Source organism: Fusarium proliferatum (genome assembly GCF_900067095.1).
Source record: "Fusarium proliferatum ET1 genome assembly, contig: FPRO_scaffold003, whole genome shotgun sequence".
NCBI classification, from domain to species: Eukaryota; Fungi; Ascomycota; class Sordariomycetes; order Hypocreales; family Nectriaceae; genus Fusarium; species Fusarium proliferatum.
The window spans coordinates 4,209,972-4,226,164 of record NW_022194792.1 but is presented as its reverse complement, the minus strand read 5'-3'; the positions used below and the strand labels follow the sequence as shown (position 1 = coordinate 4,226,164).

Genomic DNA, 16,193 nt, shown 5'->3' with positions numbered 1-16,193 from the left:
ATCGTAAACCCGACCAATAAGCACTCAGGCCCAATGAGGCTTTGCACTATCGAAACGATTGGACCGGGGGGAAAATAGCTTAGATCTCTTAGTTCAGTGCTAAAGTCACGGGACGCGCGGCGAGAGTCATGATGGAGGGTAGACCCTGTTTTGCTTAGAGAGTTTTGAGCCTGGTTGCCTAGAATCCTGCAACGTCTTGACTAGATTAGCTGGATATCTTGATTTTTGGGATGAATGTGGCTTGAATCCTTCGCCGACGCTACGGTTACTTCGGCGGGTCGGAGAGATCCGGGAGAGGTCATTCGCTGTAGACCTCCACTGATGTCCAGATTGACTGCTATCTTCATAGCCCAAATGATATCAACTTCACAATTGCTCATGAACTGCATCATATCAAGGCATCGAGAGGCATCAGAACTGAACAGACTTGAATATCAATAAACCTCCCATTCATTACACATTAAAAAAATCTATATAAATGTTCTATTGGGTATATCCCTCTCGTGTATGATCCTCTACATGCCGCGTCACTTCTACGCACCGCTATAATTCCGCTGATGCAAATGTTTAGTCGAGCTAGCCTCGCTAACAGCACGATCGTTATGCTCCTCAGCAGTAGATTCACCATCATCATCCTGCTGCTGACCCTGATGCACAATCTGCGTGACGACAGTCTTCTTGATACCCTCAATCTTCTCACGCTCCTTGAGCTCATACTCATCCTCCTCGCCGAGCTCAATGTGTGTTCTGTGATGAGCGCTGGCAAGAGTCTGACCGAATCGTGTTCCGTGAGGTCGCGATGTTCCGGTCGTTCGTGATCGTGAGGAGTAGTCGTGGCCGCCGCGCTGATCGTTGTTGCCGGCGCGAACGACCTTGCCGATAAGATCGGCCATGTTCATCTCGATGTGAAGCTTGAGAAGGTAAACAAGGGGATGGAACTGAATGTAACTGTAGAGAGTCAGTATATGTAAACACTCTTGGTTCATGATTTGCTTACACAAAGCCATTGGGCAGAGACATCATGCAGATGAGGAGTACATCTAAAGCAATGGAGATACCACACAGAAACATGTTCATCTGATACAAACGAGTATACTTCTGCAGACCATTGGCAACAAGTCGCTGCTTGACGACGTAGATGAAGTAAAAGTTAAGAACAGCATCCATAATAGCGAAAATGACCTTCTCGCATCGATCCCAGATGTTGTTCAAGTGGATATAAGCCTCGCTAATCTGCAGTCGAGCGGGGACCCAGATACAGAACACGCTGATGTTGACGGCGAACAGGATAAGGAAGCAGAGCCATTTCAGCTTTGTACCGTTGGATCGAACAACCATCAACAGCGAGACTCGGTTGATGATGATTTGGATAAGACACTGGACCTGCGTTGACCACCAGACAACTACACCCGTTAGCAAATAACACAAGTCGGTCGATATCGGGTAGTCTCACTGATGAAGAAGAAGAACTGCATGCTCGGCTCAATATCACCCCGAAGATAAAACCAACACATGACACCCAAGATAAAACTCGAGATGATTTCGGCCCAAATCAACGCAATGTAACTGGTAACCCTCTTCCTTCGATTCCACGCAGATTTCGTCTGTCGAATCGCCTTGGCGACGTTGAAGAGCGTGATGCCCAGCGACAAGCCCCAGGCGATGGAGGCGATGTTCATGTCGGTCTCATTGGGAAGATCGTCGACATAGTTGTCGGGGACGAGGAAGCCTCTTCCTGTCATCTTGCCTTGCTCTCGGAAACAAAGAAAAAGAAATGAATGATATGCAGCTGCTGTATACGGATAATTCAACAGCTGAAAAAGGAATGTGGAAAAAAGGAAAGTGAACAGGCTCTTTGCTTGGATTTAAGAACCAGGCTTGCAGAATCTGCAGCAGATGCAGTAGTCCCGGTAGTAAACTGACTAGGTACGAAAGGCCCCTGTTTTTAGTTCTACTGCCGATCACCATTGGAGGCTGAAGTGGCTTGCGTTGGGACCTAACGGCGTGAAGAACTAGCTAGAATGCCGAACACGGCGGGGGACAGAATAAGAGCAACAAATCTGGTTTCATCGTAGGGTGCTGTGACTGGTTGATAAGGTGTCTCGTATTTCTGTCGGCCCCGAGACTAGGCTGGGGAGCTAGACTGGGAGACCAGATGAGATGGACAAACAGCTAAGAAAGTATGTTCATGGATGGTCCCTGAATCATGGGAATACAGTAGATGAGTGCTCAAATGGCTTCGTTGAGACCATCGCGTGCCAAGAGTGTTCGCATAAGAAATAAGACGTAGTGTCTTTGCATCGTGAGGGTATCAGTGAGACATTCCTGTACCCCAGATGATGGAAGAATCTCTCGCTTCTATGCAGTCTGAGCGTCATCCAAAAAGCAAATCACCACAGTTTCAGGCCCAAATCCTTGCTCACAAACTCAGATATTCGCAGATCGGCCGCCTTGCTTTATCGCATTGGGCTCCAATCCCCTGAACCTCGTCGGTGTACGGAGTAAAATTGACCGAGTCATTGGGTTCTCCGCTAAGCTTACTCCAACTCACTGCTGCAGATCACGGCAAATCGTGGATCCTTTTTTTTTCTACAGCCCCTTATTTTAGTGCCTTGGTATTATTTTCAGTCATTTATGATCAAGATGCTCGCGATGGCCCGTCGTAGATCTCACACCGTCTGTTCGCCCAACGGTTGATTCAGCCAAGCATTCCAAAGGGATCAAAGCACAAGTCGAATTAATTACATTCACTCTCAGAATAGAACATACTCTTTACTCACGGGCATTTTGTATCTGAACGCTATAATTTTATGAGACGACGCTAACAACGCTGGCGCGTTGATACCTAGCATTTTGTTTAGTAATTGTACCTGCTTGCCTTGTTTTTCCAGCACGAGTCAACAGCGCAGCAGCCCCTGTGATCTTGGTGAGATTGATGTTCTAACTGGATGAAGCATTGTTAGGCATAGTATCGTTTTGAATTTCGGCGGAGGAAATGCCGAGGATGCCGGGTAGCGAGAACGGTGAACTTGGCAGGATCCGAAGAATCGCGGCGTCTACAGAGATCATCGCGAGTCAAAGCTGTGAGGTTTGATCGCGAGTATGACTTGAAGCATTTGATGCTGTTGACCATTTGGTGAGATTCCGTGCGTCAATGCGACTATGCGAACCGCCTTAAGTGTGTTCCTCATGGATGACCCTTTACAGTTTCTGCCTCGGGCAATTTGGTTCTGCTCGGTATTTGGGAGCGCAGAACAGCCGACGTGGACGGAATGCCGATGTGTACGCAGTCAGCGCTATTGAGTCAGATCCTGTCGACAACAGAATTGATGCCGAGAAAACGACATTATTCATCGTACAGAGTGGCGCTCTTGGTGTTGAGTCGTCCCCAATCTAATCTTGCGGCGCGATGAGAATGGATCCCTCATGACTCGTCCATGTCGATACAGTCTAACCCCGATAGTCTAGTGCAGTGGCTGATAGAATTCCCTTTCGCTCAACCTGCAAAACACACAAACCGTCCCCGAAACAAACTGTCACAAAAACGTGGCACAAAAAATTAAAACCGTCACTCTACGTTCCTTCCGTAGGGCTGGCTTCACGACCTTCTCCCTTGAGACAAAAACGTGGCAGACATTCCATCTCGTGGCGCTTCCCATCAACAGAGTTTGCACTAAGGTCTAGGTACATTAGTTTCCACCGGGGAGACGCAAACTCCGCTAGTCTCTTCTCTTTTTTTCGCATCCCGAGGAAGTAAATCTCGCAGGAGGACCCTTGTTGCGCTTTGACTTCCGTGCTGCCCCGGACTTTTACTTTGTGCATCTTGGGACCCGATGGTCGGGAGCGTGTGTTACCGGAGATGATCAGCAATGGAGGTGACGCCTGTTGGTGTTACATCGCGAATCGTCGGGAGATGGGCATTTGATCGGCATGTGACTTTGCACGCTTGACATTAGGTATCTTTGTAGTCTGAGATGGCTGTTTGCAGATACCTACCAGTAGTACGCTGTTCGATAGTCGCGGAACTAATGCCCCGGCCCAACTAGAACTGTCTACCTCCGAGGAACAGTGACATACCGTATATAGTCTAGAGACAGCCCTCCCCTCTTTTCATAGTAGATCTCGCGGCCCAGAATCTTCACCATGGATCCCTTAATCCACTGATCGACTCCTCAGGTACCAAGATTTCGGTAAGACTGCTCGAACCGTCTACCTGGTCCATAGCAGGGTTCTAGCCTCGGCGTATAGCTCGCACTAACGATTGGATCCTTTGGTAGCAAATCATAGGTCGAAATTGTCGAAGGACCTGGTTACTGTGGATTCCGTGTGATTGTTGCCGTGGGTCTGTGGTTTCGAATTCCCGATATGTTTGATTGATGGGAGATTCAGGGTTCGAGGTATCGTATTCTTGTGTTGGGTTGTATCGGGAGATGTCGCCCCGAGAACTACTGATTCCTGGTGCTTATCTGAGATAAGTGTAATATAAGCATGGGTTTGCCTACGTGACCCAGTATGCCGGTTCGTAATCTCAATTGAAGAATTTCCAGTTACACCTTGACATTGATGCAAATAGTTCAGGACTTGGAGCCGAAAAAGATTGACGTCTTTCAGTTTTTTTCATAAATGCTGGCACAGTTGATCCAAAATCGGTCTTATCTTATCTTATCGCTTATCTTCATTGTGCAATATCTCAACGCAGTTCAAGTTCTAGGTGCTTAGTATCAATCATAATTCTGCAATTTCCGCTCTGTCACTAAAATCATATTCTTTCAATACTAAATAATATGTACTTGTATGCAAACAATTACTCCGTATTAGTAGAGTCGCAGGTACTGCTGAAAAGTTTATGGTTATTGTCTTTTTTAGCAAACGAACACGCTCCTCCTTGGACCTAGGGTAGCCGCAAGATTCAGTTGAAAATACCATTAGGCCAAAACGGAAGGTACCTCCACATCTTGGAAGGCAGGTATCTCAGGTTTAACCTCTTTATAGATTCCTGTGCTGCTAGTGGGATTCTCAAAAAGGCAGACTTTTACTTTGCCAACAACTTATTTAACATCAAACATTGACAACACTGCCAAGAGAGTTCCGATAGTCTCGCAAAGACTAGCTAGTTTATTACTCGTATCGATATATAGTTACTGTAAGACCATCTATTCAGAGCCTCTAAACATTTCTCCTAGATAGGTACGACACTGATCTCTCCCTTTAGTCAACGGTATTGCTTGTCGAAGCTCGCACTGCCCCTCAGCTGCTTGTATGAACCCCATCGGTCTCTGCCCACAAAACATCCACTCAAGCTTTGGAAAGATGGCAGCATACTTCTCAGCCTGATTAAGCATCCGGTTACGATGCATCCTCTCCCATAAGGCCTCCACTTCTATGGGCCTCCTATCATCTTCGTCCACATCAAGCTCTGGCCTCGCTGTCACATCACCCATCGACCCGGGTCCCGGTACTCGAAACTCGTAGTACAACTCATCAGGGAGCTGAGGTACGGGAGCAGGATACGTGTCCTGGACTATCGCCAGCTTAGTGAGTCTTTGGAGCCTCCTGAGCCCACGGCGGAGCTTCTCATGATCTACAAGCCAGTAGTGTTGCGGTCCGTAACTCTTTCCGGCGCTGAGACTCAGCTGCTCCAGGGAAACAAGCCGTCCGATCATTTTTAGGGAGTTTGTTGGAATTTGAGGTTCTCCCCAGGTTAGATGTAACGATCTGAGGCTACCAAAGTCGCAGCTATTCAGTATGGGCATTATAACATCATCGAGATACGGAACTCCTTCCATGGCCGCGGATGCCTCGTGGAGATACAATCTACGCAACCCCGTGTGCTGCAAGATGAACTTTGCAATGCGTTTACAAGCTGAGATATCTCGCGGCGCAAAAGAAACTACAAAGTCCTCAAGATCTTGTAAAGGCTCGCAATTGAAGACTGAGGGATTTTGTAATACCATGTGGTCTAAATCAAGCGACCTAAGAGGCGATTTGAGAAGAGATGAGATACCAACGCTGTCGAGCTTGACAAAGTTGGTCCTCAAGTATCGCAGGCGAGGAAACGACACGGTCCTGTCTCCGATAGAGACAGGGACGCCTTCTTGTCTTGTATCGTTCAAATACATCCAAGTCAGAGACTCGAGGGTCTGTGAGCAGAGGCGGAACAGGGTTGAGAAGAAGCTCGTCATGTGATGCGTGTCAGTCTCGCCTTTCTCTCGAATCTCGTTCCATTTGTCCTGTGCCAAACTGACGTGAAGTTTCAGCGACCTGAGCGGCCAGACCGAAGGTGTCAGCGGCGGCGTCAAAGACCAGGCATCATCGATCACCGGCCTGTCCAGGTCGATGTGCTGTACCGAGCACCGCGTTATCTTTCGGAAAAAATCCCCGTCCAGAGAATACTGGTCCTTCCAGCTGAGACTTTCGAGGTTCGGCAATGATGAGATAGCCTCGACTGCGACTGCACGTGCGGCGACATACTCCGCACCCACCTGATGATAGAGAAAATATAGTTGTTTGTCGGTGATTGATTCAGAGTCTGGGCCGTCGAGTGCGTCATAAAGCTCTCGATGAGTTTGTGTGAAATGGTGTGGATGGGAAGCAAACGTGACCCTGCGAATACAAGCACCAATTCCAGGTTTGAGGAGCTGAGAAGAGTTTTCTTGTACAAGATGAGAAGCAAGCTGCCTTGCTTGGAGGCTGTAGTCGAAGTTGACCTCGGCGAATTGACCACAGCGCGCAAGTTGGCGACAGTCACTATTGGCTAGTGCAAGGGACCCCAACGACGTCTTGTCATCGCTTAGAAGATCGACGATATCGGCGAGGATCTCGGCAGGCAATTGAACGAGTTCGCAGCTGGATGCCCTGGGTCGGCCTTGCATGACTGTGTCAAGAAGAAGGGAACGTCGTGGTGTGTTGTCTTTGCCGAAGTTATCAACGCCGGGCAGTTGAAGTGGACCCATCATTAGCTTGACGATGTCGCGGTCGTCGTCGAACTCCATGGTGGTAGGTGTTAGAAATGAAGTAGCGAAGGGTTGGACAGCGTGGAACGAGTTGGCCTGGGCGAGGCTGCTTTATATATAGGTAATGTGTACTTACGCATTGAGGCACAGTGTTGAGTTTGGTATCTATCTATGGGCTTGACTGCCACCTATAAGGTTAACCTTTAGGCTGCAAACACAGGCAGCGTGGGAATCTATCAAGGTGGGTGGCAGTAGTTGTATGATGAGTTGGCTCCGTATTAAGTTTGTTGTGTTTTTGGGGATAGAGTATGACGCCTTGTCTCGTGTTGTGTTGAGAAAGTGAAAGGAAACTTTGTTCAGAATACTACATGTCTAGACGTGGCGTCATTTCTCTTTTCAACAATTATCACCTAAAGTTTATATAAATAGACAGGCTGTAGTTAGTCTTGAAAAAAAAAACAATTCCAGGTAGTTGATAATTATACTAAGCTCTGTCTGCTGGAATAAGCTCTCAGCCACAAGTCTCAACTACAAATAACACTTCTAGCTTACAACTTAGACATTATACCAAGATGTCTGACCAATTGCTACAGGGCAAGGCTGAGTTGATGATTATACAAGATTTGACAATAGTTCCTACGCAAGATAACTTTGACCTCGATATAGAGTGTCGGAAAAGAAACAGTCCCAATTTTACTTTTCTTAACCAAGTCTCTTGATTATCTAAGATAAAGATTCCTTGCCTCTCTCTCCTTGGCTCCCATCTCCTGAGATGAGATGTCTCGTCAGGTCTGCTGACAGCCAAGCCGGCTTTTGGGCCGTTAAGTGGATTTATATCGACTTGGCACCAATGAGATGCATAAAAGTCGGGCTGATTGCCCACAGAACAGGCTAAGCGAGATGAACCGTACCACATTGGCGCATCTGAGACTCGCGTGCTGATGGATAAAACTCGCATTGTTCCTGCATCCATCCCAGCTCGCCAAATATACATGTAATATGAGCAAAAATGTTGGGCGTTAATCGGATAGCACAGCTACAGATTATCCTGTTCTGCCTGCTGACGCTATGTCTTGCGAAAAATGACGAAAACTATGACAACTCGACTAACTACCGTCCTCGCAATGTCACAGGCCTCGGCGACTTCTATCAATGGGTCGGATCGTGAGTCTCATTGCAGTAAAAGAGTGCGATGACTCAACTAAATAATATCTTAATAGATACTATAACGCGACCGCAGAAGTCGAATTGACACCCATCTTTGGAGACGTCTGGAACGAGACGATATTCGGCCCCAACTACACCGACAATCTGTGTTCCACGCTAAAGAACTCGACCCAAACCGCCAAATACGACGCTATTCTGAGTATTCTGGAGAAAGGCAAATGGAACGCTGGAAGCAACTCTGTTATCTTCTGGCTGACGCTTATACCGAAATCCTCAGCCGGGTTTAACGTTTCCTCTCTCGGTGCTGATTTTACGTATTCATCTCAACCTGGGGGACTTCAATTTCCTTTGTATTCAGTTCAGTAGGTCAACTACTATTACTCTTTCGAAACTGTCTAACTTTGATTCAGTCCAAGCCCAGATGGATATTGGCGGCCCCGTGAGGGAAAGGGTCCTGACATCTTCAACTTCACCACCACCCAGACCAGTTCCGGAGCTTACAACATCAGCGCTCTACTCCAACGCAACATCCCAGAATCATACTCATCAGCTCTAAATCTCACCATGCCAGTGTGCAACACCACTGAGCTAAGCGGTGACTATAGAGTTGATATACAGGAGTTCCGATCTTGGCAAGCAGAGGACTGGGATGACTTTCGATGGCCCGAAATCAGCGTCATGTTCGACGACAAGACAGCAAACTTGACTATGGACGCTGTCTTTTCTGCGAGTCCATATGTATGGCCAAACACGAGTAATTGGCAGGGACCTACAACAAGCGACCCTGGTGCTCATGGCTTTATACAAATTCGCGTTTCTGGGGTTATTGATGCGTATCACTCGGATTCTCTCAGTCTTAAGGAAAAGACTCCTACCTGGCTGCGAACAGTGGGTTTTGGGAATGATTCATCTAATATTGGTTATGATAGCGGAGCTATCAAGTTGTCATCTAAGTATACTATCTCGATCATGGCTGTTGCTGTAGGTATTGCGGTGCTTTTATAGACTAGCTTCAGCTATTTATATATCCAGCGAATGTAGAACTCTATAGCTACTGGGTAAAACCCCGCCTTCTTCATTCTATGCTATGCCACGCCGCCTGGTAGCTATTGGATTGAGTCGACCAAGACTTCATCCGTGTAGTCGAAGTTTGTGAGTAAATCCCCACCGAAATCAGATTCACGAGCAATATGTCAGTTGTGATTCATGTCATTATTAGCAGGGTCTTACCAATGTCGAAAGGCTGAGAGTAACCACCTCCAGGCCCGGCGGCTGAGAACAGAGGAGGCTGAACTATTGCAGTGGTGGGCTGATTCAGTTGAGACTGTCTCGGTACCCCGGTTCCATCTTTGAACATTGAGGACGGTGTCGGGGGTGCTTGCGAACGTCTGGACTTTAGCTGGATGGCATTTGGCCTTATAAATTAAAAATAAATATAATATTTTTAAGTTTTAAATAAAAAAACTAATTTATATTAAGTTTATATTTATTTAAAGTATTTTCGTTTTAAAATAATACTATTAAATCTAGCAAAAGTAATATTAAAAAAGGCAAACTCTTTAGAATTTTTATTTTAAAAATTACTATTAAGGAGCTAATAGTATTTTTACAGTTTTTATATAATTAAATAGCCTGTAGAGAATCCTACTTTTAGCATTATATTAACAGTCTATACCAAGAAAGACTTTTTACAGAAGAGAGTTATATCCGCTGGTGTACTCAGGTTTATAATATCTAGGTTCCGGGTACGCCGCAAATATACGCTCAATAATTTACCAGATTCAACCCTCAATTACATATTGTATTAAATATATCAAATGTTATTTTAAATCCAAGAAATTAGATTTATTTATTTAATATCGTATTCTAACATGTTTGATTTGTATATTTGTAATTTGTTTGATAGCATTTGACTGGTGGGCCGCGCTGGCTGAAATGTTAGGTCGGACCTCGTCAGCAAAGCTAGCGAAACCGATATTGTAAGGTCTTCCACCATGATTCAAAACTTCACATAGCCGGTCCCAGGAACAAAGGTGGCAAGCCAGGGGATATCTTTCTCCTGCTGAGCGAGCTGCACAAAAAACTGCCCATGTGCATCACCATCGAGTCCCATCCCGCCCATATTTCCATCAGCTTGGCGCTGATCAGCATAGAAGAACCTGGCATAAAAAAATTAGTTTTCATGTCTACAAGTGTGTTTACATCTTCAGATGTACTTACCGAGCTCCCTTGCCCTGGTACAAATTGTCGGCGAGACTGATCCAGTATGAAGATGCTGACTTGCCCATGCCCAGAGTGGCAGTAGCTGGCACAGATAGGGGTTGGATGTTCATCTTGTTCCCGGTGTAGATGAAGGTCTTCTTTGCCCCTTCAGCTAGAGTTTTCCACCCGTCGACGGCTTGTTGTGCGGCGACGTAAGGACCGAGGGCATTGATGTTGATGTCTCGAACAAGGCTTTCTTGTGCAAGAGAAAACATATCGTCATCTACCGGAGGGACCGTTCGTGCTCCGGCATTCCAGATAACAACACTGGGCGGAGCCTTCCATTCATTATAAACTCTTTGAAAAATTCCTGGAACGGTGTTGAGATCGGCAAGGTCTGCTTTGAGCGACAGATAGCCTTCACTTGTTGTGCTGTCGGAACCCGACTTAGACACAAGAGCTACCTTATAGCCGATTTTGGAGAATTCTCTAGCAACTCCAGCTCCGACTCTGGGGCCGGCTCCAAGAATAAGTACAACGAGAGTAGATGCCATGTTGAAGTGTTCAGATTATGTGATTTTGTGAAGATGATGGGAAAGATTTGAGATAGCAACAAGCAGATAAAGGATAAGCGATGGACTTTTATACATAAGGAAGGATATATCAGCACGCCCAAAACGAAGTGTTTCTTTGATCATTGGTAATCAATATGAACATGACTGCTCAGGGAGATGTGCATATGTCGTAAGCCGCGCGGGAAAGCAACACCCCCACTACCCACTAACTATCTGATAGTCAGAGCTGCGGCTGTACGTCTCTGAATGATTAGCCTCGACTGCAAAGAACATGGGTTTGCTAAATGTTGGAAGTGAGATATCTAGTTTCCGTTGCTAGAGCTATTAGCTCTATTCCCATTATAGCCGCCTGTAGGAAGTCTCTAGTTCTGAAATATAGATTCCCTTAAAATGGTACACTAGATGTCTCCTGCATTATTTGTCAACGCGACTTGCTTTCCTTCCGATTTGCTGCACACTCCTGTCTTCCAGATGATCTACAAGGCTATGTGTGATGTGGAAGTGGTGTACATTGTGGCGATTAGCACACTATCCCGTTAAGATGCCATAGAAAGGCTGAGCCAACAATTGCCTCAGTATCTTCTCGTGAGGTATAACTATGGTGAGCTTGGCGCGGTTGTAGCTGTTTCAGCTATCTTTTTGAGACAAAGGGCAACCAAGCTCTCTATTATATACATTTTGATGGGGTTGTTGTGAAAGAAGAGTAAAAGTAAGGCAGTGATGGATCCAACGTAATGGATTTTGTGAAATAATGAATACCATCTTAATCGAAAGGGCCTGGAGGATGTAACACCGATAATCGCGAAAGTGACCGAGCTAAGAATAGCCGCCACGATCTGTGGTTGCTGAGCCATGCTTCCAAATATTTGGTTTTGTACCAAAACAGTCGTGTAGCCCAAACTGTGAAGACCAAAAAAACCGATGATGATTCTTCCACCTATTTTGTGAATAGTCATATTCCATCTGTTCGAAGTTTGCATCAGAAACCCTAGCGGCGGAACAATCATCTTTGTCGACAAAAGAATATGAATTGGCAGCTGAGAGGCTGCGACTAGACCGAACCTTTTGATAAGGTGGATGGCATCTGTGATAGTGCGTTAGGAATGCCTTGGTAGACCTAAAATGTTGCAAAAGACTGGCTCAGCGTACCTGGGTGAGTCTGAGTGAAACAAAGAAATAACAGCCACATGAACCAGAGCATGCCTATAAGAAATTCCCCTTCGGTCCAGCCTGGTACGATCCTCAAGCAACCAGACCTTCTGCCATCCTGTTTCTTCGATCGGGCATCATGCCAGAAATTTGTGTGTTTTGCTAAGCTTCGGAATATCAATCTGCAGAAGGGGACACAGAAAAAAAGTATTATTTGAGAGGCTTGCGCAATGCTTGCATATTTATCTGTTGAAACTCGGCGGATCTCGACCACTTCAGGCGCTTTAGGTAAAAAGCGGAAACCCAACATGTTCATGGTATACTGATGTCTTGTTGCGGTCAAGATTGTGTGCGTTTCGATTGCCAACGGAAGGGTTTGGACTGGTTGATATACTGTTTTGGCTCGAATAACTAGTGTTAACCCTCAAGACCATTCTTCACCTCTATTTATGAGAAGAAACCTAATACCTGATTCAACATGCTTACACTAAGCCTTATCTGGATACGCGCTTACACTACTGAGAGCAGGTTGTCGCGAGTTTGATACAACGCTAGACTATCCCGCGCGGGAATGCCAGCTTACTAATTGTACAAGCACAATTTCCCGAGTATTTCAGAGTGCCATTTCCCGCGCGGAAAAAGAATGGATATTCCCAGTTCTCATTCTAATTCTCCGCCACCGTCATAATTCCCCTCCAAATTAATATCATTCCAGGGAGCTTTCGTCAAACATGAGAACCTCAAGCGGCTGTTGGACTTGCCGTATTCGGCGTAAAAAATGCGACGAAGTGCGTCCTGTGTGTAAAGTTTGCGCGGCACTGAACATCACTTGTCATTTCGACCCAATAAAACCCCCATGGATGGACGGTGGCGCGAAACAAGATGAGATGACGAATAACATCAGGCTAGAGATTAAAACTCGGTCTAGGCGCAGTAACCCACGACAAATCAACCGCGCGGAATACAAGACCACGTCGACCAGTGATGTAAGCGACTTCAGGTCTCTGGATACCACCAGTGGTCTCGGAGATAATATTGTCGAGCCCTCAGATCCCGCAGACTCGGCCATATCTACTATAGAATGGTTCCCATCCCCTGAGAGTGGGTCAGTTGGAAGTCTTTCATCCACCCAGGTCGAGTCTCAGGCTGGTCATACACCTTACTTGGATCCGATCCTCACTACATTCTACCTCGATCATGTGTTCTGTTATCTCTATCCTTTTTACCAACCTTCAAGTCGTCGAGGCGGTAGATCGTGGATCCTTGAGCTATTGATGACTAGCTCCGCTTTCCAACAGATCGTTCTGAGTTACAGCACTTACTACTATGATCTTACCACGCCTCCTGGATCACCTCAGAATGGAAGAACGCAAGTAGACAGGCTGCTTCAGGCTGAGAGCTCCTTCAAAAGTTTGATTCAGTCTTTACAGATGCTTCTTAGTGTAGGCAGTCTAGACGGCCATACTCATTGCGCCTGTCGGGTTTTGACGAGCATCGTACAGCACCATCGGTATGAGATCACTACGGCCAATTCCAATTGGAAAATTCATTTCAACGCTGCTTTAACTCTTTTCACACGACTGCTAGACAAATACTCAAACACAGTCGAGAGTCTTCACCATTCCTCTGCTAGGGCCGGCTTCAATGCTATTGTCCAAGACTTGAATGCCCCTAGGCAGGAGGCATTTGTTTTCTCCGTGGGCATTATGGTATTTGATGACATTATTGCAGCTGCTTCCTCGTATCAAGAACCCCAGCTTTTTCAGTATCATCAACAGTTGCTTGGAGGGGATGAACCCGCGCTTGAGTTAGAGGTCATCATTGGGGTGAAGAGCTGCATTCTTAGACTTCTTGGTCAAGTTGCCTCGCTGAATGCAAAAAAGCAGCAGGACCAGGCAGCAGGAAACTTGGATGGGTTGGAACTAGCCCGACGCGCTTCCACAATTATGGAATCCTTGACCGCCAATCTCGAGCAACTTCAGGCAGCCTCTTCGCTCTCCTCGAACCCTCAGTCTGTGGAACGAGACTATTTAGACGAGCTTCGCACACCCTATTATTCCCGTGGCACAGCCCATGACACTGGACTGGTTTCGCAAGTCTGGGCTCATGCAACTATGGTCTATTTGATCACAGTTGTGTCCGGATGGCAGCCAGCCAACGCCATACTGAGACATCACGTTGACCAAATAGTTCAGGTATTGAAGGGACAGATCCCTATTCCATTGATACGCACAATGGTTTGGCCCTTGTGTGTCGCGGGCTGTCTTGCTGATCCACCACAGAGGCGTTTGCTTCTTGGCGTTCTAGGCACGCTCCAGCCCATTACATTATTTCCCAATGTTCATAAGGCAGTCAGGATTATGGAGCGGACGTGGCAGAAAGGTGGTAGTGTCCAGAGTGGCAATCAGCTTGTAACTAATTATATGGATCTTGCGTCTTGTTTTCAGACCCAGAGCGAGTTACCATTACTTATATAATAAATGCATATACTGAAGCTAATCTATTATATAATGTAAATTTCCAAGCTCTAGTTTTACTTAAAATCCTAAAAGGCTATGAAGTACTTATATATCTTTTATTACGACTCTAGCGGTTATAAAGTCAACAAGGGTCACTTGATTGGACCCTTGTTGGTCTCCTTGTGCTTCTCTTTTGTCATGGCGGCTGTTGCGACCGTGTTGACGCACAGTTTATCCACTGGAGTGGGAATCGGTGGCATTATCGAAGCTATGATTGTTTTGGTATGGTCTTTCATTATGTGGTATCTTCAGTAGATAATTTCATTGCATATTTATATCTATTTCTGCTTTTTATCAGAGACTAAATAAGTGTATTCGTTTTCAAGCACCTCGACGACGCCTAACAGCCTTAATGATAAAGTCCTACTATATAGGTAAGGGTAGGTCAGCAGGTCAGTGGATGTCAGCCAATCATCAGCGCTTAGTCAACAAGTGCTGCCTAAAGGATTACTTTATTCTCATATATATATCTTGCCCTTCTGGTATGCTTTTCTGGTAATCCAAAACCCCGTCTTACTGTCAGAAGTGTCTTGAGAAGCTGACCTGAGCACCCTTCTTACCCTTCGACGTGGATATGGCGACCAGCGCGCAGCCTGTGCCCCAGGCAAAGCCCATGGTCGAGCCGGCAACAACAAAGCCGACCCTCGATCAGTTGATGCACATTGTTCATCAGAGCCTGGCACAGCATACGCAAGCTTGCAGAGTGTCATCTTGGCAGGCTACGGTTAGTATAACCGACCGCCTAACAAGGAACATGAATCTGTATGTCTTAACTCCTTCTTTTTGTTCTATTACCCAATGAATAATGCTATAATACAATCTTACTAACTACTACAGCATCAAAAGCGCTTTACTTGCTATGGATGAAGAGGACCCTTTGAAAGTTGCAGAACAGAGTTGCAACTTTGAACTCGAAACTTTCCATAAATCAGTTTCAAAGGTACAGTTCACTGTCTCTTCCTCTGATGATTCTCGTGCTGACCCTAGACCCAGGAGGTCTATAACCAGGAGATGACCCAGAAAATAGTAGCATTCTTCAAGCGACGAGACGAGAAAAAGCCAACACTCAAATCAATCAGTGACAGATACGACCAATCAATTCTGTCCATACTACCGTGCCCGAAAAGGCCAGAGGATTTGAAGGAGATTTTTCCACCGCGTCGCCGGCGAGTCTGGCACTGCGAAGAACCTGAATGCGAGCTTTCAACCACCAAATTCAAGACTAAGAAATCTTTACAACAACATATCAACGAGGAGCATGCAAAACCAAGAGAAGATTCTCTCGATTCTGCTCAGAAGAACCTTGGTTTGGCCGTCGGGCCTGAGCTCGATGGCAGGGAGTCAGATACCGGAGTTGCTGAAAATCTCGTGATGCCTTCTTCAGATGCTTCAAGAAGCCTCTCAGTACCATATACCGTTGCGCAAGACCGCACACAAGGCGACAAAGCGCATCGCCCTAGTCTCTTTGCAAATCCTGCAAAGCGGAACCAGCCGCAACAGATTGCAACTCGGGGCGTTCTTGATGGCAGAATCGTTCGTCGATCAGCGATAAATAAAGCATCTCAGCGGGACAGACAGGCCAACCTATCCTCAAGTGGATCGGGGAAATAAATATTTGCTAAAGAGGT

At 46.1% G+C, this 16,193-nt stretch overlaps 7 protein-coding genes across 7 annotated transcripts; 3 read left to right on the top strand and 4 right to left on the bottom strand.

Moving 5' to 3' along the window:
• Nucleotides 1–533: 533 nt before the first annotated feature.
• On the bottom strand, nt 534–1,742 carry FPRO_05605 (uncharacterized protein; the record flags this gene model as incomplete). Its single annotated transcript, XM_031229573.1, has 3 exons — nt 534–948; nt 998–1,403; nt 1,454–1,742. 3 exons carry the CDS (start codon nt 1,740–1,742, stop codon nt 534–536), a joined length of 1,110 nt encoding a protein of 369 aa, XP_031079796.1.
• A 3,411-nt stretch (nt 1,743–5,153) lies between these two features.
• On the bottom strand, nt 5,154–6,992 carry FPRO_05606 (uncharacterized protein; the record flags this gene model as incomplete). Its single annotated transcript, XM_031229571.1, has 1 exon — nt 5,154–6,992. The coding sequence occupies one exon, from the start codon at nt 6,990–6,992 to the stop codon at nt 5,154–5,156; it is 1,839 nt and encodes a 612-aa protein (XP_031079795.1).
• A 970-nt stretch (nt 6,993–7,962) lies between these two features.
• Nucleotides 7,963–9,125, top strand: FPRO_05607 (uncharacterized protein; the record flags this gene model as incomplete). The annotated part of the gene is made up of 3 exons (XM_031229570.1): nt 7,963–8,117; nt 8,174–8,482; nt 8,531–9,125. 3 exons carry the CDS (start codon nt 7,963–7,965, stop codon nt 9,123–9,125), a joined length of 1,059 nt encoding a protein of 352 aa, XP_031079794.1.
• A 994-nt stretch (nt 9,126–10,119) lies between these two features.
• FPRO_05608 (uncharacterized protein) lies at nt 10,120–10,876 on the bottom strand (the record flags this gene model as incomplete). The annotated part of the gene is made up of 2 exons (XM_031229569.1): nt 10,120–10,279; nt 10,341–10,876. 2 exons carry the CDS (start codon nt 10,874–10,876, stop codon nt 10,120–10,122), a joined length of 696 nt encoding a protein of 231 aa, XP_031079793.1.
• A 617-nt stretch (nt 10,877–11,493) lies between these two features.
• FPRO_05609 (uncharacterized protein) lies at nt 11,494–12,098 on the bottom strand (the record flags this gene model as incomplete). Its single annotated transcript, XM_031229568.1, has 2 exons — nt 11,494–11,981; nt 12,047–12,098. 2 exons carry the CDS (start codon nt 12,096–12,098, stop codon nt 11,494–11,496), a joined length of 540 nt encoding a protein of 179 aa, XP_031079792.1.
• Nucleotides 12,099–12,906: 808 nt separating this feature from the next.
• Nucleotides 12,907–14,523, top strand: FPRO_05610 (uncharacterized protein; the record flags this gene model as incomplete). Its single annotated transcript, XM_031229567.1, has 1 exon — nt 12,907–14,523. One exon carries the CDS (start codon nt 12,907–12,909, stop codon nt 14,521–14,523), a length of 1,617 nt encoding a protein of 538 aa, XP_031079791.1.
• A 616-nt stretch (nt 14,524–15,139) lies between these two features.
• FPRO_05611 (uncharacterized protein) lies at nt 15,140–16,176 on the top strand (the record flags this gene model as incomplete). Its single annotated transcript, XM_031229566.1, has 3 exons — nt 15,140–15,327; nt 15,403–15,505; nt 15,559–16,176. 3 exons carry the CDS (start codon nt 15,140–15,142, stop codon nt 16,174–16,176), a joined length of 909 nt encoding a protein of 302 aa, XP_031079790.1.
• Between the last annotated feature and the right edge of the window lie 17 nt (nt 16,177–16,193).